This window comes from Stylophora pistillata, chromosome 8 (assembly GCF_964205215.1).
Source record: "Stylophora pistillata chromosome 8, jaStyPist1.2, whole genome shotgun sequence".
In the NCBI taxonomy this organism is placed as follows: domain Eukaryota; kingdom Metazoa; phylum Cnidaria; class Anthozoa; order Scleractinia; family Pocilloporidae; genus Stylophora; species Stylophora pistillata.
Window position 1 is genome coordinate 30590858 of NC_142526.1, and position 21650 is coordinate 30612507.

Below are 21650 nucleotides of genomic sequence, written 5' to 3' on the forward strand. Positions count from 1 at the left end.
TTCTTTCTCTTTCTTAGAGGTAACGCCTCATTTTCCTTCGCACCTAAAAAGGTGCAAGTTGTCTGTGCTATTTACAGAATAGGGACTTGGGAGAATTTCAAACTCTTTCATTCAGTTAGTTATTTTAAAAAAACTTCCCTGATCAGATGATCATCTGATTGAGTTACAAAGGTTGGAGTATTTTCAGTCATAAATTCTAAATCGCGGAAACCACAGCACAGCTGCGAGCATCTATAAAAGGCATCTGGCTTACCAGCGATGACGTAATCGCCTCAAGGGAAAGTTCCGGAAGTGCTGTGGGGAGTTGTATGCAAATTTGCTGTTGTTACTTCATAGCCTAACATAAAAAATTCGCCTAATCTACGTGCCAGAGAGTTACGATCTCATATTGGACTGCTCCTCTTATTTCAGAAGCTTATAGCGGTGTCTTGACGGTGTGAATTTTGTCATATTTACTCGAGAAAAAGAAAGAGAGAAACGCGGGATAGGTCGCTTCTGAACTCGTGAAAATGGTGAATAAGGTAACAATTTACTGTCAATGTTTCAGTCAAATTATTTGTACGGTGTGTCATAGCTTGTAAGTTATTCAAAAGGGCGATTGTACGTTGCATTTAAATATTCCATTTCGCCTTGAGTTTAATCCATGTTTCGAGATGGAACCGAAACAGTAGCGGTAATGGGAATCAAGACAAAATCGACTGACGTCGCGGCTTGATTTTCCTTTATTTACAATATGGAAACTCTTGACTTGATTTTGTGACTTGTCGGTTCAAAGTGAGATGTTTGACCGAGCTAAATCGGAGTACTTGGAAAAAAAAACGCATGGATGATTTCTCTAGCGACGATTCCGTTGAAAAGAAAAAAAGTTGATGAGAAGCGATTTAAAATTTAAAACTGCTAATCGCTCATGGAAATCATTTTAACAAGAGTTTTAATGTGCCTGTCATATCCTGTGGTTAAAATTATCATTAGCGTTCGTCTATGCCGTTTATTAATCAGGAGATGATGGCATGTTTGAAGCGGACGCTAGTTGTTTCCATTATATTTTTTGTGAGTACTGTGTCCAAAACTGAAAACTTCTTTTAATTAAGACAAAAAACGTAATTCTATGTAAATTTTTCGGTTTAGCCTAACAGAGATGAATTTACTTGTATAAATAATCACGCTTCAGCCCACTTATTGACAATTTAGATATTTCTTGACAATCGTCACGAACCACTCCGTCGACTCTATTTTTGCTTATGTACATCAGTTTGATCTGCTGGTCAAACGATGAATAACTGCTACTGGTAAAATCATACGCGCAAAAATTGGTATGTTATGTCTCAAAATTTGGCTACGTTCGCAGCATTTCCGGTTCCGGTTTTGAATGAAATATTTTGGCGTGGCTTAGTTCAGCCTCGTTCTGATAGTCGAGATTGTTCAGGGAAATCGTGTTTTTGGAACATTGGTCATTTCGGTAGGCAAGAGGAAGAATTGGGTTGGGAGACCGGAGAAATTCAACATGCCTTTGGCGTATTTAGCCGACCCTTGGCAGAAAATGAAAATACACGAAGAGACGGAGGTGATTTCATCTTATGACAATTTTCGATCTTTGTGCCGAGTTTCAATTTCAATTTCTGGGGTCGAAGCTCATTCACTTAATAGCTCTACTTGTTCACAATCCTCCTAGGTTGCAGACGAAGAAATGACTGATGAAAATAAAAACGGAGTAAGGGATTCTTTTGACTCAACATTATGTTTAGCTCGAAGTATTTGTCCGAAAATTGCTTGACCAAAGCTTGCTGCTTTCTATCCACTACAGCCCATCGAGGAAACGTCCTCGCTTATCGATGTTGCCGAAGAATTTGTGAATTCGAAGGCATGCCAGAAAGCTGACCCTTCGCAGTTCGAACTGCTGAAAGTTCTTGGACAGGGCTCCTTCGGCAAGGTAATTCTTTCATGTCCTTGTTCGCTTGTGGTCTTACCAATCCTTGTCCGAGCAAGGTGAATAAATCTTAAATTAGAAAAAGGTACTTCTTGGCGTCATAATGGAACGAAGTTTGTGACCTCTGCTACGTTATACCGGCTATTTCACGCATCAATCTTTATACAGCGTCACTTCAGTGTTTATGAATGTTTCTGTGGGTAGCTCATTTATCATTGTGTCTACTGCTTGTAAACGTTCTTCATTGGGACGTCAAACTATCAAATGTATTGTTGTAGGTATTTTTGGTGCGCAAGTTGACGGACGCTGATGCGGGAAACCTCTATGCAATGAAAGTTTTGAAGAAGGCAACTCTTAAAGGTGAGCATACTCTTCCGTTTATTTGTTATATTAGTTAGGATTTCTGTTTCCAGTGTAATGCATTTCAGTTTCCGCGAAATCGTGGTTTTATCACTGCTCCATGTGTGAATTCAATCTTTGCGTGAGGAGGTGAAATGTACAATCTTCGATATTAGAGATAATTGTGTAACTTATTCGAATTTCACCGCACATCCTTTGTGCTCATACTCAAAGCAATCGGTATTGGAAGAACTAATTGCTTATCTTGTTAATTTACCTTGTGGATTGGTTTGCGAAAACCCTTTCTTTTACTATCAAAGTTGTTGTTCCATATAGTATCGTTCAGTGCAATTTGTTGACGTTTTGAAGTAGGTTTGAAGTAATAATGGCCGCTGCTCTATTTTACGGCTCTAGTTCGTGATCGTCTGAGAACTAAGAAAGAAAGAGACATCCTGGTAGATGTTCAGCATCCATTCATTGTTAAACTCCACTATGGTGGGTATAATTTATATTAATTAATTCTTATTTGGATTTTCCTGAAACGACTATCTAAACCAATATGCTCTCGCGAGCTATAGCCTCTGCGTTTTCAAGTTTAATTAATCCTTTACTTCCGTGCAAAGCTTTGGATCGGAGCTCCACAGACTTTGGAGTACAGCTCCTAACTATACTTTTTATAAACTTTAAAATCCAAGGAAATAAACATTTGTTTCGAATTTAAATTATTTCATGGTGAAAGACAATGAACAGGTTGAAGTGTTTAGGATTTTTAAAGAGGATCTGCGTACTGTTTAGCGCATTTCTTAGTGTTTGTATGTCTTTAAAACGTACATATTATGAAAGTGTTGGCTTTAAATTTTGAATGACTGAATTCATGAATAAATAAACAAACAATGTTGAAAATAGACAGGCTAAATAATAGTTTTCTAGTTAATGAGTATTCCCAAGACTAGGTGAAAAACCTGGTTTAGTCTAACATTTACTTGTTTACGTTCCCAGCTTTCCAAACAGAAGGCAAAGTTTATTTGATTCTTGATTTTCTAAGAGGAGGGGATTTATTCACAAGGTTATCGAAAGAGGTATGACGAGTTAAAAATTTATTATGTTTTGGCACAGGTAATTTTTTTAGGTACTTCAGTGTTTTTGAAAAGTAAATGGCATGAGGTATCAAGTTTTTTAACGTCATCTTGTGGCAGAAGCTGTATTTGTCAAAGATATCCAGCAGCCAGCCATTATGTGTGTTACCAAGTTCTTCAATGTGTTCTGAGATTTTTTTTTTTTTTAGTATACATTCATTTTGTCCTCTTTTTGTCCCTATGGAACAGATAATGTTTACAGAAGAAGATGTGAAATTCTACTTGGCTGAGTTAGCTTTAGCTTTGGATCATCTTCACAAGATTGGTATTATTTATAGAGATCTTAAACCTGAAAAGTAAGCGTAAATTTATGTGTAAATCTGAGCATTTCTTAACGATTATCTATAGTATGTGCTGAATACATTTTTTAGCAATGCATCAGACCACTTTATTGTTTGCTGAATTCTGCCAGCATCTGTTAGGGTTCAAATTCCTAACTCTTTTTCTCTTTTTGAGTGAGGGGTATAAATCAGAGCTAGTGAATTGTCTGAAAAATCGGACCAACTGTTGAGGGGGACTACCTAAAGTGGATTAGAAAACCACTCCAGTTGGTGAAAATAATTGAAGAAAATGTTTGGGATGCAGGTGGACCTGTTTAGATATCTTTGACAGTGCTTTTCATCATGAAGTACTTGGAAATTGTCAGGTGGATGGAACAAAAATATTGAGGGCATTATTGGGGTGTGGCATAACCTGTGATAGCTGTGTGTTTCCATATTGAGGAGAAAATTGAAGGATAGAATATATATTATATGTAGCCCCAAGTGAGTTGATGCAGTAACAGGTTCTCCCTGTGTTTCAAAAGCAAACACAAGATAATTTGATCGGTGAATTCAGTAATCTATCAAGTCACTTAAGGTTTTTTTTGCTCATATTTATGTTCAATTATACCTTTGGTGGGGTCAGGTGCCTTGATCATTATAGCTTCCATGGGAAAACTTGATTATTTTATATCAATGACTTTGTTGATAAATGTTCTAAGACTAGATCTTATCCTTTATTATTTTCAGTATTCTACTGGATGCTAGTGGTCATGTTACACTGACAGGTTGGTGAAGTTAAACTGCATCTCTTGTGCATTGAGGAATCACTATTGAACCCTTAACACCCTCAATTCAGCATGCATATTCTCCATGCTGTCCTTCCCACATATCCTAAGGTGCCGATAACGAGAATCGCATCTTTGAATAAAATATCACATTCTGATTGGTTAATGAAGCGAGGTATTTACTGTGGAATTGTGAGTTAAAAAGGAGGCTAAGTGATATTGTTTCACGTCTATATAAGCATCACAACTATTGTCAAATTGTAACACCATGACTGCGAGAAAGTATTTCTACAATGTCATTTTAGAATGTTTTCAAAGCCATTGTTGCCTTTTGAAGAGCCACAAACAAACAAAAGTGATTTTTAAAGTGAGCAGGAGGTTCTTCTTGACTTTGAAATGGCTTTCTGGAGTACACGCTCAGGATAAAAACAAGCAATATTAAGGCTGTTTTCTTTTTTTCTTATTTTTACTCTTTTATGCAATTTAAAGTGCCTATAGCTCCCCAAAATTTTTTTGGCCATATCAAATCTCTATTGCACTGAGGAAAATGCTGCAAAAATTTTTGTGTTTGGTTAAAACCGTGATTTTTTATGATTTTTCAAAGTCGAGTTTAGTTTTCGAACGACCGAGTGAACCAGAGACTGGGGCCAGTGACGTCATTCCAGGCCATCGGCAGTGGGGCTCTGATCCAATCTCAGTCAATATTATATGTTCCCAATGAGATGAAACCTTCATTTAAGCCTGATCTGGTAAATTTTTCTTACCTTTCTCTTACTTCGCTCGCTTTCAGTTGATTTCGTTTCCTCTGACATTCCACACGTGCTCAGTCGGAAAGATGCAAATTCCAACTCCATCTTTTTGCAACCTTCGTTGATCAGTCTTGCTAGTCAGAGCAGAAAACATGACTGAATAGTCTTCTTCTCGGAAGTGGTTGGAACACATGGCCGAGTATTTTGTGGGCTTCCAATGTGCACGCTTCAATTGCACAAAGTCAACCCACTTCTTTCTTCTCTTTTTTTTCTCTGCGTCATCTGCCCCAGTGTTGCTACACCCGAAAACAACGCACTTGTCAGGCATATCCGTCAAGATACTTCATCCAGTCCTTGAAGCAAACGTATTGGAAAGCCTGGAATTATGTCACAAACTGTGCTTGACACAGACCCATCTTGATAATTCCGTGCCTAGGTCGTGTTTTGGAAAAATGCGATTTTCCATGACTTTGAAAATTCATAAAAAATTGGGGTTTTAACTAAACACAAAAATTTTTGTGGCATTTTGCTCAGTGCAATAGAGAGATTTAATATGGTCAAAAAATTTTTTTGGGGTTATAGGCACTTAAGGAAAATCCATCACCTGACTTGGGAATTCTGCATTGAATTGCACTTGGAAACCAACATCGCACTCACTGCTTTGTGTTTCATGTGATATTAGTTTTCACATGCAATTTAATGAGGAATTCCCTTGTCAGGTAATGAATTTTCTTCTAAAATTTGTTTAACAATCCAGCACGTCTTTAGCCGCTGATCATTTCTTTCATTCTGTAGACCATTATGTTTGATTCAGGGTGATATGGTATGGAGAAATTGGGTTCTAGTCACTCTTTAGGGTGATGAAAGGATTAATAGTTTTATTGTTAATAATTAAAAGTGGTTTTAATTTTTTTTTTTTTAGACTTTGGTCTTTCTAAAGAATCTGAATATGATCAGAAAACGTACTCATTCTGTGGAACAGTTGAGTACATGGCTCCAGAGGTAATTCTCAATTTTATTACGTGACTCAGGCAGTCAGAGGGCCAATAACTAAAATCAATCAATCAAAATGCCCTATTGCCGGTCAATATTCTCTCAGTATTGGACCGGGCACTGTCCCGAATGGTCCCGAATGATACCGCACTTGTGCATGTGTCCCTTTGAACTTCAGTCGTATAATAAATGTCTTATTAACCAAGCTTGCTTGGGACCGTACTGGAAGAATATCGGCCCTTGGTCTTTTTTGTACGGACCTCGCTACGCTTGGTCTGTACTGTCAAGACCTCGGGCCAATATTCTCCCTGTACGGCCCTCGTGCTTGGTTAATAAGATATATTTATCCTTCAACTGAATTAAGTATCTGTAAATCAGATAGTGTGTTTCTGTATAGTGCTTGATCCTTCATAGAAAAGTATCTTGGAGATTCATTCACTTTATGGAACAAAGGGCCAACAAAGAATTTTCTTTGTGTACCTTGTAACAGGTACACACAAAAAAAATTGTGTACTTGTTACAAGGTACAATTATTACTCAATTCTTCTTCTTCCAGGTGGTAAACAGAAGAGGTCATACACAAGCTGCAGACTGGTGGTCCTATGGTGTTCTCATGGTCAGTAAAATTTTCTTTCACTGTCTTCATAGGGCTCATCATTTGAATGGACTCCTGATGGACAAAGCTCATACATTTGAACCCTAAGAGTGATCAGTATATAATTTCTCCTTACAATTTCATGCCCGAATCACACCTCAAGGTCATAAGGATAAAGAAAATGATCAGCACCTAAATAATCTCTCGATTGTTAAACAAATTGTCCTTGTCAGCATCTTAGGAAATGTATAGAGAACAGTGTAGAGAAGATGCATACTGATGTTGGGGTGCAACTGCTTGGTCTCTCCATTAGCACTTGATTAGGCAACTCTCAACCCCTGAAATTCTCAATATTTGATAGCGATTCTTTAAAAGGGATTGTGAGGTTGATATCACTTTATAATGAAATATTTGCTGTTCCATTTTTTTGTTTGTCTAAATATGAAATTTTCCCTTTTCTTTCCACTTATAGTATGAGATGTTGACAGGAGCTCTCCCATTTCAAGGGAAAGACAGAAAAGATACCATGAATATGATTTTAAAGTATGTCAGATAGAATAAACAGCAGAAGTTAATGTTGAGCTGTCGTTGTTAACTTGGGAATATCAATATATAATAGCAAGGAAATAATTTTTTAAAGATATTTGATAGTTGTAAATGATAAGAAATGTGCAACATCAGCAGAAGCATCAAAAGTTGCAGTGCTGTTACAGAATGGTTTGCTAACAGGTCTTTGGGTTGGAATTCCAAGTTCAAACCCTGATTGTGTTTTTTGGTAAAGACCTTCCTCTTCTTGAGGGAAGTTAGAGGGTGAAATTCTGAAAGTAGGGGCCAGCTACCTGTGACTTACTATACCTGATGTGGCCCATACAGAGGGGGTGGCAATGCTCCTACATGTACATTGGGATGTAATTGCTTAATCTAACAATAACCTTTTGCAGCTTGTGGTTGATAGTTGGTCCTCTACACATAAAACACTTTTGTTCACCTCTGGTCACTTTTGTTCACCACTGGTCACTTTTAGTTACTTGCTCTGATGAAGGGCTGATGTGTGAAACATCAGTCTTGGGAACTCTTTACAGAGGGTCAATTGATATTTATCACTGTTGATAAAATCAAATTACTTTTGACTTCAGTTTGCAAAAATAGGTTAACATGTTTAAATTGTTGTTTTTCTGATAAGTTGCATTTTTATAACTAATGTGTGTTATTTTGAACATTACAATTAACAGAGCAAAACTTGGCATGCCTCAGTTCCTATCACCAGATGCTCAAAGTCTTCTGAGAATGCTATTCAAAAGGAATCCAGCAAACAGATTAGGTGAGCTGGGGAAAAATTATTACACTGGAATTTCTAGGCAATGCCTTGCTTTGATTTTTTATTTTATGGGGTATAAGCACAGACTTTTTGTGCTTGTAACTGGTCCAGCTCTTTACAATACCAACAATGGTCTGGATATTTTTCTGTGCCATTTGCAGCAAAGAGTAAAAAGCAAACAAGCAGAATAAAAAAATAGATAAAGAAAATAAAAATAAACAGTTTTTAATGTGGAGAAGCACTTAGCTAGAAGCTATTTTACAGGTTTTCCACCAAACAACTGAAACAAATAATTCAAATTGAAAATAACATTATTAAGAATCCCAACTGGCCGAAGGCAAACCAGTTGGCTATATTACAAGCATGGCCGAGGATTTGAAACTCGGGGCTACCGTGAAACAAATCCAGGTAGTGGATTTGTTTCACGGTAGATTTTGTTTCAGAAAAAAATAAAAAATGACTTGTTTACTGGTCAAGGTTGGTCTGTATGGGAAAAAAAAATTGTGCACTTGGTCTTAAGTATGGGCCTGGGCTGACAAAAATTAATTTGTTTGGGTGCACCAAAAATCTCTCCAAAATTTTTTTCCATGAAATTCTAAATTTGTCAATCGTAGGTGCACTGAAAATAGCAAAATATTTGTTGACCACAAAGTGTCAATCCTGAGAATAAACAGAACTTGGGACTTGGATTTAAAAATGGAGAAAAAATTTCTTGATTGACTTTTTGCCTCGGCTTTTAAATTGAAAAATCTGTGAGATTTTGTGCCTGACAAAAATTTGTCATACTCTGAGGCAGGATGGCTATGCCTTTGAAGATTGGTAAGTTAAGGAGGCTTGACAAAATTTGGTTGAAAAATAATATGAGGCTGCACTTGTCTCATGGAACTGATGACAGATTTTTTGGGCAAAATAAACAGAAATTTGACCTGTGCACCTGGGCCCCGTGGCCCTCAACTTTCATTTCATGGTGGTAACTCGGGACCTCAGGCAAAGCCTTTTTTTTATATGAACCCCGTGCCTAGGAATAGCATGCATATACTGTGCAGAGATTGCTGTTGTCTGATCTGTAATTATTTTGAGGGTTATTTTCTCAACAAATTTCTTAATCATTCCAGGTGTTGGTGAGAATGGCATTGAAGATATTAAGGCACATTCCTTCTTTTCATCCATAGAATGGGAGGTTTGTTTTTGAAAGCTCTTGCTGCTCTCCAATGTTTATTGATTCGGTGGTCAAAAAATAATTCCTCAAAGCTTAAGGACTGATTATAGGCTCTTGTCCTAGAACTGGAGTTACTCTTCTGTTATTCCTTCACCTCCCAAGATCTGATTGTTAATTCTCCCCTCTTGCTGCTAAAAGAATTTGGTGTGAAATCAGAATAACAACTTCTACCTGATAAGTTTGAGTATTCTCATTACCTGCATGATGGACAGTGTACCGATACTATTGGGAGAAGTTATGTGTTAATTACTTTTGGGAGTTGAAAGACAAAGAGCTCTTACAAGCACCTAGTTGTACATGTCACCCAAAAGCAAAAATAATGTCTCTTGTGGCATACAGGGTCTGGTGGAGTGTAACCTTGCTCTTTCTTGTTGTGCTGATTCCTAAAGGTGAATTTCATATTTTCAGAAATTATACAAAAAAGAACTGAGGCCCCCATTCAAGCCTGCAGCTGGGAGAGCAGATGATGCATTTTATTTTGATCCTGAATTTACCTCTAAGACACCTCAAGGTATTGTTAAAAAAGAAACTATTGTCATTTAATCTTACTTCCAGACCACTGCAGTCATAGAAGCTGAAATTCTTTGATTAAAGTAAAACTTTCCTTGTGCAAGTTTGAATTGTTGCACAACTGTGTAATAGAATGAAAGAATACATGATAAAATAAACTTCAGATAGAAATCACATAAACTTCACTTTGTTTTCCATTTGATAGCAGCTGTACAGAGCTACATGTAATGACTTAAAGAAAATTATCTGATATCAGTAGTTCTGAAAGGATCAGGGAGTGAGTTCCACATTTTAGCTACTAGATATGAACTAAGAGTAACTCGTGTAACATTTATTTCAAATGGTCATTTGATTAAAACCTAACTAAAACTTAAGATTTTGTGAAGCGCACACTGTACATATTGCACACCTGAGAATAGGTTCCACTATCATCACTAATTTGAAACGCAGCATTTCCTTTTGGCACAACCTAGCTTTCGTTTACAAAATTTAGTGGACCCTTTCACTCCCAATTTCTTAAAATTGATCCCCTGCACTATCTTCTAATAATTATGCATTTCTTGATAATTTTATCTCACAATTTGGTGTTAAATTCTGAAACAATATTTCCTACATTTACATGATGTTTTTCTGACTGCCTTTTTGAAGGAGATGTTATTTTTGGTTATTCCTGAGAGTGAAAAGTTTAAAAGGTTATCTTTTATTCTAAGATTCCCCAGCTGTTCCTCCAAGTGCCACATGTCATCAACTCTTTAGAGGATTCAGTTTTGTGGATCCATTACTTGTACAAGTAAGTTACATGATTCCGTCTTTTTCAAGTGGCTCTTTGAAACTTTACGAGCCAGGTAAAAATGATTTTCTTTGAGCATGTTATCTTTTGGTTTCAATATATGGTGCATTTCTGTGTTGGTATTCCCTTCTGATAATTAATGTACAGCTGTGTGTACACTAACTGTCATAACAACCCCATGTACAACTGTGTACATGGATTTAACAGTTGCACAATAAGCAATTGTGACTTTTCCTTGCCATTGCACTGGCTCACTAATCGTTTTGCTTTATATTTCAGGAGGAATCTGACCAAATGACATCCAATGGTCCTGAAAAAATGGAAACTGACCATAGAGTAAGAAATTAGTTACTAATAACTTACAAGTTCTTAATATGTACCTTGCTTGCTTTTTTTTTCTTCTTTTTTTGGTTAATTTTTTGTTTTCCCTTTGGTTGAAAGTTATGTTTTTTTTTTTGATAGGTTCATTATTTTGAAACATAGAAATTGAGTTAGTTTGAAAGTTCCCAACTTCATTGCTCTTAACATTTGTGTTATTCACGAAGTCAAGATGGCTGGATATTTGTGGAGTTCTTTTATGTGTTTTTATCGACAGAAGCAGGGTCAATGGCCATTAAAATGCATAAAAAGAATGAGGTTGATATCCAGCCATGCATCTTAACCAAACAAGCATTGTCAATTAGGGATTCATTTTATGGCAAAAAAGATTTTGCTTTAGTTGGAATCAAACAGGACTAATTTATTGTGAGAGCTGGAAAAGAAAGCCAGTTCTGTTTGTAGCACAATAAAGCCAAAATGGTCGTTCATGCTTTCTTTGTTTTTACTGTTTTCTGCCGTTTTATTGGACTTCATTGCCAACATTGTCCAAAAGCTATGAACTTTGTAAGTCTGCTCCACATACTTTTTTACGTGCGTGGGATCATAGCCCATGGGTGTTTCCAGCTATAATATTATAGTAAAAGTAAAGTTAAGAACAGTTTAGTCAAAATAAACAACTGATATTAACAGATCTAAGCTTAACTTTAATGTATGTTAAAGCTGATTTAAATGTTTTTTATTTCACTCCAGCCTTTGCATAACATCTTCCAGATAAGAACAACGTCCATTCTTGAAGAATACGATATTAAACAGGTGAACTCATGCACAATTTGTTTTGGAGAAAATGAGGACATAATTTAATTTTTTTTTATTTTGTCTGTTTGGGAAAGATCACAGATGGTGTCAAAATGTGGAGAGAACATCTTCAGTGACACATTCTGCTGTGCCTCATATGCCACTTTTTTGTTCTTACCACATTTTGATGTCTGTTATCTTTCCTAAATTTTTTGAACAGATGCATGGGAACATGGAATCTATTTTAATGAATTATTAGCAGGAGAGCAGTGTGGTAGAGTGGTGGGGGTTTTCAGATAACCCCCTCACTCTCAAGATATCTCATTAGTAATTCTCCTTTCTCTCTATCTTAGAATTCATATGATGTTAGTTTGGAGAATTTGGTCTTAGACCAAGTAGGAATACCCTAATTGATATTTTTCTTTATTTTCATTAGTTGTCTGCTTGTTATTATACAGTGGAACCTCAATTTGATGAACCTCTATATATTAACAAAGTCCTCGGTATAACAAATAATACCTCAGTTTTAGCCCGGCTAAAGTTGAATTAAAACGTATGCCACAGAACCTTGATTTAATGAACCCTCGATATAATGAACCAGTTTCCCTAGTTCCTTGACACTAATTATGATACTGAACTTTTTTTGTCATTCATTTTTTTTTTTGTCGACAGGAAATTGGAAAAGGATCGTTTTCAGTTTGTAAAAAGTGTATTCATAAAGCATCAGGGGGAGAGTGTGCAGTTAAGGTACAGAATTTTCATTTTCATCAGATTAATTGCACAATGTATGTGCACCAACCATCTTTAGTTCTAAGGAGGGCTCCCAAAAAATTGGGTTATGTTACTACCTGTTTGTGTAGGCATAATGGTTAATGCCCAGGACTCTGGGCTGAGAAGTCTGGTTTGAGACTGTGCTGGGTCATTGTGTTGTGTTCTTGGGCAAAACTCTTCTCCTTTAGAGTGCCTCTCTCCACTCTGGAGTATAAATGGGTAGCGGCAAATTGTCAGATGATAATAATAATAATAAATAAATTAGATAATACCCTGATTATCGAGTGACGCAGTACAACATTGTGGATGTACTCGGAGGTTATTCAAGAAATGTTGGAAAGGCACTTAAAGGGCTAGTGGGAAATGAGAGTGACACAACAGCTCTGCAGATACAGAAGTCAGTCATCACAAATTCACTCAATATTGTGAGGTGCTTTAAGATTTTGAGATAAGGGATATTAGATGTTTTATCACATTTAATTGGTATCATAGTGATGTTATAGGACTTTTAGTATTAGATTGAGGATTTTACTAAATAGTAGTTACATTTAGGACTAAGGCTTTTATGATTAGGAATTGCCATAGTTCACTCAATATGGCAAGGCGCTTTGAGATTGAAGGAGGGGATATTAGATGTTTTATTACATTTAAGCATTTTGATAGTGACATATGGAACCTTTAGTATTTGTCTGATGGTTTTTATTAAATAGTAATTAAGTTTAGGACTTTCATTACTAGGGTTTCATAATTAGGAATTTCTATGGGAATTTTAATTGCAAGGACTTTGGTCGTTGCATTGATTGGTTACTGCTTGCTGCCCAATCATTGTTTAGGATAAATTATCTGGGCATCCGAGAAAATCTACAAAGCAATGATTCAACCTGTTTTTACATATTGTGGAACCCTGGGTCTCTCTTGGTCACGTTCCCGTAAGAGTCAATTTTAAAGCATAGAACGTCGAAGTCAGAAAGTTATTGGTGGAAATTATCAAGTCCAGACAGTGGAGAGTCTAATAAAGAGACAGTCCTGCCAGCTTGTATTTGACTGTCTATAGGATAATGTCTGTACCCCTTTTAAAGGATATTTCACCAAAATTGAACACAACATTAACACTAGAAACAATGGATGTTCACTAAATCTTCCCAAAGTCAAATTAGAATTTGGATGAAGAAGTTTTGCCTTTCAAGGGGCTCTAGTTTACAACACTTTACCTTGGCATTTAAGAAGTTTAAATTCAAGGTTTCTTTTTAAGTGTAATTTAAAAGTTTTTTTCAATAGTATCCAATTACCTCATAAATCTTTTAAATCTTGTAAGTTAAATAAATGTAAATCTTAGATTTCTTAGAATTATTTATTTATTTTTAATTATTTATGAGTTAAGTACAGGACCCTTTTGTTAGCATTTCTTTCTATTAAGAACTGATAGGTTATCCTGTATAAATATTTGCATTATTATTATTATTATGTTATTATTACTGCCATAATAATAATAATAATAATAATAATAATAATAATAATAATTACGTCTTTAGCCAGGGTAAACCCATCAGCAATTGCTGATTGCTGACAGTTGAAATGTTGGGGGGGGGGGGGTAACCATGTAACATGGCCTGGCATCCCATCCAGGGGGGATTTGTAATACTCCTAGTTGCTTCATGCTCTGGAAACTGGGATGAACTCTGTCAGGAAAGGCCTCTTGGGTCTAGTACAGACTTAACCTTTTTTACTGCCTGTTCACTTGAATTTTGCAAAAGACATACTTGTTTCTTACAGTAGTCACAGAGAATTTTAAAGGATGTTCTGATTTTACAGATTGTAGATAAGAGTAAACGAGATCCTACAGAAGAAATTGAGGTAAGAATTCCTCATACACTGTTTGATTTTCCAGGTCTTGCTTGTTTTGTACAATTATACACTCTCTCTTAGTCAGATTCATGGTAAGTTTTGAAACAAATGAGATATGAAAAAATTCCACCTAAAGCAGCTATGCCTTGCATTTTATAATTCCACAGAGGTATTGACATTATTTTTAATTGGCAAACATATGTGATATATCCAAATTATAGACACTATTTTATCAATTACAGATTAGATGATTAACATGAACTGTTTTCCTTACAGATTCTTTTACGTTATGGAAGCTACCCAAATGTGATTCACCTCAGAGATGTAAGCTGAGATATTTACTTGTAGAGAGATTCTCGTTGATTTTTCTGTCTTCTCATTATCTCTTAACTTGACAAGGTATTGATATTGTAAGGAGAAATTAGTTGTTGGTCAATCTTAAGGATGTTAGTGTTGATATCGAAACGACTTATATAACAAGGTTTCCACAGCCCCTCTCCCCTTGCTCCTTAAACCACCTCTTCACTCCCCCTAACGGAAATATATATTTGTCTATCGTTCTTTTCATCCAAGGTCTTTGAAGATGACAAAAATGTGTTTATGGTGATGGAGCTGATGAAGGGTGGAGAGCTTTTGGACAGAATACTTAAACACAAGAGTCTATCAGAAAGAGAAGCTGCTCTCATCATGTTCACTCTGGCTAGCACGTTTACTTTTCTTCATGAAGAAGGGGTAGGTTTTATTTTATTGACACAGCTTAAAGTAAATTTGACCAGATATTAGCAGCGTTATTTATTTTTAGTTTTTACCCAGTCATCTTGACCGAGTAGGCTTGCGCGATTAACACTCTGCGATTGAGAGGTGTTCAACTAAATCACGCAAGTATTCTGGGATGTACATGTATTTGCTTGCCTCTTCACGCTCTGTGATTGGTCCATAAGACTCGCGCTAGCCTCTCAATCAATCAGAAGAAACAAATGAACCAATTCCGACTTGGCCCGACTCGCGTTTTCCTAGTGCTTTATTTTGATTGGTCGTTGTGATCACTTTGGTGATGGTTTTACAAAGTGTTTTACAGGCAAAAGATACAAATTTCGGTTTTGTGCGAACAAAGTGGGCAATCCCACCCTTGTTGCCTGCTTGCATAGCCATCCAGGAAATAAGAATTTTCTCCTTTCGTTGTAGGTTGTACACAGAGATCTAAAACCAAGCAACATCATGTACGCGGACGACAGTGGCAGCCCCGAGTCTCTGAGGATAGTTGATTTTGGTTTTGCTAAACAGATCCGAGCAACAAATGGTTTGCTAATGACTCCATGCTATACGGCAAATTTTGTGGCTCCAGAGGTGCTCAAGAAACAGGGATACGATGCGGCGTGTGACATCTGGAGCTTGGGTGTACTTCTCTACACCATGCTAGCTGGGTGAGTGACTGTTAAATAGTGCTCATGAGAACTGAAAGCCTTAAAAGAAGAGTGTTTCTCCGCCTCTGGGGAGATTTCAGATGAGTCGAAGAGAACTTTGACAGGGGTCTGACTAATCATTATTCAGCCCAGCGTCTAGAAAGAAACCGCGTTATTGCGTACAAAAGGGAGACTTGTGTAGTTCTGGATGAGACGGAGGATGACATTTTCTTCGTTTATCATTTTCAGGCAAACACCATTTGCTGTCGGCCCAGAAGATTCTACAACGGTCATTTTGTCAAGAATCGGGGAAGGAAAATATTCCCTGGTGGGGGGAGCCTGGGATCACGTCTCAGATGTTGCCAAGGTAATATCATGAAAACCTTACATCAGGTGTCATTATTCATATCATTATTTCAGTTACAGTGAGGATCTCAAGGAGAATCTGTGCTCTACTGAAGTCCAACAAATAAATTTTACTGGAAAGTCTAGAACCAACCTTAAAATGCATTTTGATTCAATTTGTTGGATTTCTTACCAGACGTCTGTATTTGAACGTTCCATAGATTGTGAGTAGTGTCTCCCTTTTGGCGAAGTTTGTCGCGTGAATAAAAGAACGAGTGAAAAAATATTCGTGTTAGCGCGCTGCGCGGAACTCCTGGTGCAAGGCGCACCATAAAAAGGAACCTTACTCTTCTTGCGCATCACTCCCAAAGCATCGACCTTATTTTGTTCTGATTTTCCCGACATTTATTGACACCTTTTTGATTACTCTCTAGGATTTAGTCAGACAGATGCTTCACGTGAATCCAAGACTGCGGCTGACAGCCAAACAGGTGAGCTTATAGTTATTCGTAAATAGTTGTCAGAGGTATGCCCTATGGCTGGATTATCTTGCATTGATTATTTTGCGATTGCTAATTAAGGTCCTTCGAACGTTAATCATCCATTTCCCGTCGGCCTTCGATACTTTTGTGAGTGTTTTATCCTTGTCTTAACTGTTCGAAGAAAAAAAAAATACTTCTTTGTAACTTGTTTTAACCCAAAATTCACTCCTTCTATCCATCATTCCATTACCTCAGTGGCTCACAGCCATTTTGATTCTCCAGAAATGGCGTTCTAATTAGATTAGAAAAAGCTCCTCTTGTTTCTGTGTCGGCGTTTTCTTTTGTTAATTTACTTACGTTTGAGGCTCGTCCTAATTGTTTAACTCTACTACAGGTTCTTCAACACCCATGGGTAGTCAGTCGATATCAACTACCTCAGCACAGGCTTCACCAAGTCAGCAGTGTGTCAAGAATTAAGGAAGCTGTCAAGGCCACTTTCTCGGCCCTCTCCTCCCCCGACAACAAGCGGCTAAAACCCGTCCATGCCTCGCTGCTGGCACAGCGAAGAACGAGAAAGAAGTCGCCAAAATAAACAATGGGGTGTCTTTTGTCCGCATTCTTCCTTTTGTAATGATACTTTTGTACGTGTTATAGATAGGAACATTTTTTACGTTCTTGAACAAGCGATATTTAGATAACCTGCAAAACATCCGTTTTTTCCGTCTATCTGGGTGCAGTGTTCTTATATGACGAGACTAAGTCGAGTCAGCAGTCATCGCGGGCTCACCTAATGCTCATAATAGATCTCGACATTTTAAATGGTTTCCTGCTCAGAGAGTTTTGGTTTAACACGTATGCCGTTGTTCCACTCAGCCTCCTTAAATTCGAGTGGAGAAAAGGCTGTTTTGCAGGATAATACTGTAAAGTTGACAGAATATTGATATGTGAGTGGTACATATTTATGTGGATACAGTCAGGCTTAATTAGTTCAGAAAAATGAAATGGTAAGACATTCGGCCAAGACCCATGTGATTTATCAATTTTTGCCATCGTGGAATTGTCTCAGTGACGACTTCTCGGCGCAGAATTCATTAATTCATTAAACAAAAAATACTTGTATTGTGCGACTGATGAGACATTTTCAGATCGTTACATTAAAAATTGTTCAAAGAATATACCACTAAATTCATACACTACAAAGATTTATCACTGGGAGGATCAAGAAACACTTGGATAGAAAAGAAAAAAAACATTTTGAGCAAAAGTTAGATTTCTTTTCTAGCCAAGGGTAGGAATGGAGAGGTTACAATTGGTTTGTTTGATATTTGGGCAAGCATTGGAAAAAGAGGCCGAGAAAGTGGTATTGTGACAAAAAAAGGCTAAATTCAAAAATTTCTGTCTGTCGCTGAAGGTCAAGGCTGAACATTTATGAAAAGTTCACTAGTTTAGTTTGGAGCACAGAGCCATTATTTTTCCCAGAAACTAGTAAAGTGTGCCAATTTTAACGCGAAATAACTCAGACCTATTTTGTACTCTACGAGTCATGAATATTTTTCTATTTTTTCGGGGCGGTTTTCGTAGAAACTTTGTATAATGTTTGTACACATGGTAGGTTAAGATCACATGCATGGGTAATATATGGGTGTCTTCAAGGTAAAGCTTTTGATTAAGTAACGGACATTACAATGTAAACATTAAATAAAAATTGATTGAATGAGGTGAATAGATGGGGGTGCACTCCATCTCTTTCTTTGTTTAGAATTTTCGAGCAGTTCTTTCTAACTTTGGGCTTCAATTAGTGACTTCTTGTTATTTGTTTTTGTATGTTTACCGTGAAACTCTGTTGGAAAGTCCACGCGTAATAAATACCTCTATGAGAACTGCTTTACTAATGTTGATGTAAGGATTCGACTGGCAGGAGTTAAGTTTCTGCTATGTCAATGAAATTACATCGAGAAAAAAAATAAATATTAGTTTTGTTCCAAAAACTTGGAGAAAATAAATAGTATGGTAAAAGTCTTTCAACGGTGGAATCTTATCGTCTACCTCCACAGGCTCTAATTCTGAAGTACCTGCTTTTTGTTAAACTGTTTAAGAGTATAACCATATACAGGTTAAGCTGATGAAATCGGACTGTGTAAATAAATTTGTCTCTTGTAGTTGTATTTCTACCCCTTGGTTCTGTTAAACATACGAAAATATGAATGCGGTTTAATTCTTTAAATAGACGAGGGAAAGGTTACTAGCGTAGAATTCTAGCGTAGAGGCAAACAACTTTCACGCGACTTGTTGACTACATCCCCTACGCCCTCGCACAGTTGTCAGAATCACGTGTCGATTATGCACGTGTAAGTCATGACAGGTCTGAGAGAAATCATGCAACTTAACTCCTGACAAAACGCACAACTTCATTCGAATCGTATCGGAGAATCACATGGTGAGTATTTTCAGCTCGAGAACAATCACGTGACTCTGGTACACCAAAGTTGCTAGTACACTGTAGGCTGGGTTTTCCTCACTGAGAAGCATTCAGCCTAAATCTGTGATGAAGAGTCATAATCTCATACGGGAATACCTTCCTAAGTCTATTTAATTCCCGAAGATAGATAAACATCTGATGAAGGCTGTATCAGATGCTACAACGGATGGAATGAGTCAAGCATAGCATAATCTTTTGTTGATTTACTTGTGTAGAATCGCTTGTGTCTTTTTATGATCCATTTTTTCAATCAGTTTTGTAGGGTAGGGCTGTACACGGTCAAGGTAACTATCAGCTGTTTAAAGAAGCCTCGCTTTCATTCTAACTCGGCCCAATCTTTCCTCCGTTAGAGTCCTCACTGCTGTATCATATTTGCAACCAATACATATTTGTTTACAGTATATTTTTTGGAACAGATACATTTAGAAGTAGGAGTTGTCTTTCTTTGTCTCATAAATCGACTAGTTAGCAAATTTTTTGTCGCAAATTTTGACGTCTTTTATACAATGCAAATATTTAGCAGGATACTTTCGTTCCTCCCTTGTTATCAGAACAGCTGTAAATCTGTGACAAATTTGTGAAGGAGCTCGAGAGTTAGTGGTCATGTAAGCCTCGATGCCGTTTCGCAGCGGAACTTATTTGTGCAAGAATTATTGCGTTAGGATCTGAACTGAAGTGTTTTTGGAGAAGACATGTTAGAGTCCCTCGCTGCATCCATTTTGAATGGGGTACTTGGAAAATACATTAAAGATTTGGACAGCTCGAATCTCGAACTAGGAATTTTGAGTGGTAAGCAAACTTTTAATTACATCATTACTACAGCTTGAGCATTTAACGAAAGCAGTATGTAAATAGGAGAATAGAAAGCTGAAGCTCTCGTTGAAACGCACAGTTTTGCTCGATGTAATAGGATATGTCATTGTCAAGTGCATGTCTTATGATATCCGGCAGCCCTACTTCGCAAATGTTGGAAAATGAAGCCCTGTCAAATTTATGCATGAAGGAATGGCAGTTGATTTGTGGAAAGAATTAACAAACAGATTTAATGAAAACAGAAGCTAATTTTTTAATTACAAGTCAACCTAACCTTCTAAAGAGTACTGCCTGAGGAATCAAATAAACAGCTGCTTAAAGCGAGGGGAGTTCCTTTCCGTGTAGATGCTCCCTAACGGAAATGGCTTCACGTCCGATTCAGCTGGAAGTTCGATTTTTGACAACAAAGTTTGAGTTAGCGCGGTGCTGTTTTGAGGTGTGTGCTGGTGAATCTAAGGATATTTGACTTTCGCAATGAATTCAAGTTTTGAAGTGTTTTTATTTCGCTTTGTTTGCCCCTTTATGCGTGAATGCGAAACATGGAATTGAGCGTGACTTTGTATATTTCGTGACAGAGCTAACTCCCTAATTGCTACAATCCAATTGTTTTAGGTGTTGAAAATTAGAAACCAAGAGTTTATCATTCTTAGCTTTAATCGTTATCACCCTACTGCACTAAGTATGATAAATTTTTAATTGTAGGATGTTGATGGAATGTCAATAAATTCTGGATTTTTTTTTTTAGGAAATGTTGTCCTAACAGATCTTGAACTGCGAGATGATGCATTGGTAAGCTCCTAGTAAAAGGCATTCTTTTCACCATTCAACATGAGCCCATAAAAATCCATCAGTTCCTTAAATAGTAATGTGTATTACATGTATATATAACTCTCAGGCTTGGAAATGAACGATTGATTCATGCATCAGCACTTATTCATAGAGGTATTTTGCACATGGGAAGTTTGAAAAACGTAAAAGCTACAGTAGAAATATTTTGATTAACATACACTGAACTATGAATCAATTATTCAATTGCTTTCCATTTTCAATGTGTTAATTACTTTAAATGTTACCTGTATAGATTAATTCCATCATCAACATGCTTAATGTGGCTGCATGAACAGTTTTTGATACCTGTGTTTCTTTCACCATTTTCTCTAAAACCCTTGATCTCTCGGTCGCCAAAACTGGCAGCAAACAAGTTAACAACACAAACTTTGTTAAAGTGCACTAAACCCGAAATTTTTTTTCGCTCAATGAGGTAAGCATATTTTCTGGAGTATTTCTGTGCAAAAAATTTTTTATTTGCTCAAATCTTCAATTTTCTGTACCCAGTCAAAATACGGAAAAGCAGCCACCATCTTGGCCCACGACCGAGTTTAAAGAGGAATGGCTCTAGCGGGTACTGTGATGTCAAATCGAGAACACGAAAGTTTGCATTTCACACATTTTCACTTGTTTGGGAAGGTTGTAGTCGATATTGTCCGAAAATATGCTGACTAAGTGTGTTGTTGGAGGATGTAGCAATGTGTGAAATTTGCAAGAGGGTATTGGACTTCATACATTCCTCATACAACACACCTAGTCGCCATATTTCGGACAATATCGACGACAACCTTCCCAAACAAGTGGAAATGTGTGAAATGCAGACTTTCGTGTTCTCGATTTGACGTCACATTACCTGCTAGAACCATTCTTCTTTAAACTCGGTCGTGAGCCAAGATGGCGGCCGATTTTCCGTATTTTGACTGGGCACTGGAAATTAAAGATTTGAG

The 21650-nt window shown here is 37.0% G+C and overlaps 2 protein-coding genes across 9 annotated transcripts in view; both read left to right on the forward strand.

Annotated features, from left to right (window-relative positions):
- Positions 1-366: 366 nt before the first annotated feature.
- Positions 367-17364, forward strand: LOC111322520 (ribosomal protein S6 kinase alpha-3). Of its 4 annotated transcripts, none has more exons than XM_088730352.1 (25): positions 367-521; positions 1673-1711; positions 1805-1930; positions 2206-2287; positions 2681-2761; positions 3266-3345; positions 3592-3698; positions 4413-4450; positions 6122-6201; positions 6749-6808; positions 7260-7330; positions 8020-8108; positions 9221-9285; positions 9733-9835; positions 10545-10624; positions 10904-10960; positions 11693-11755; positions 12410-12484; positions 14321-14362; positions 14630-14677; positions 14927-15085; positions 15539-15777; positions 16006-16123; positions 16536-16592; positions 16978-17364. In XM_088730352.1, exons 1-25 carry the CDS (start codon positions 510-512, stop codon positions 17173-17175), a joined length of 2169 nt encoding a protein of 722 aa, XP_088586478.1. In that variant the 5' UTR covers positions 367-509; the 3' UTR covers positions 17176-17364. The 4 variants fall into 4 exon arrangements, with proteins under 4 accessions (XP_088586478.1, XP_022781363.2, XP_088586477.1 ...); XM_022925627.2 differs by lacking the exon at positions 367-521 and adding an exon at positions 1408-1564; XM_022925628.2 differs by lacking the exon at positions 1673-1711.
- Positions 17365-19391: 2027 nt separating this feature from the next.
- LOC111322505 (intermembrane lipid transfer protein VPS13C) overlaps positions 19392-21650 on the forward strand; it is a 77267-nt gene continuing 75008 nt past the window's right edge. For 2 of the 5 annotated variants that reach the window (XR_015990412.1, XM_088729671.1), the window contains exons 1-3: positions 19392-19490; positions 19614-19851; positions 20621-20664. Coding sequence is in view for 3 of the 5 variants with exons in the window: in XM_088729671.1 (XP_088585797.1) it covers positions 19755-19851; positions 20621-20664 (141 nt within the window). In the remaining 2 variants the exon portion in view is untranslated. The remainder of the gene's footprint in view (positions 19491-19613; positions 19852-20620; positions 20665-21650) is intronic. The other 3 variants (XR_015990411.1, XM_088729669.1, XM_088729668.1) reach the window with 2 other exon arrangements.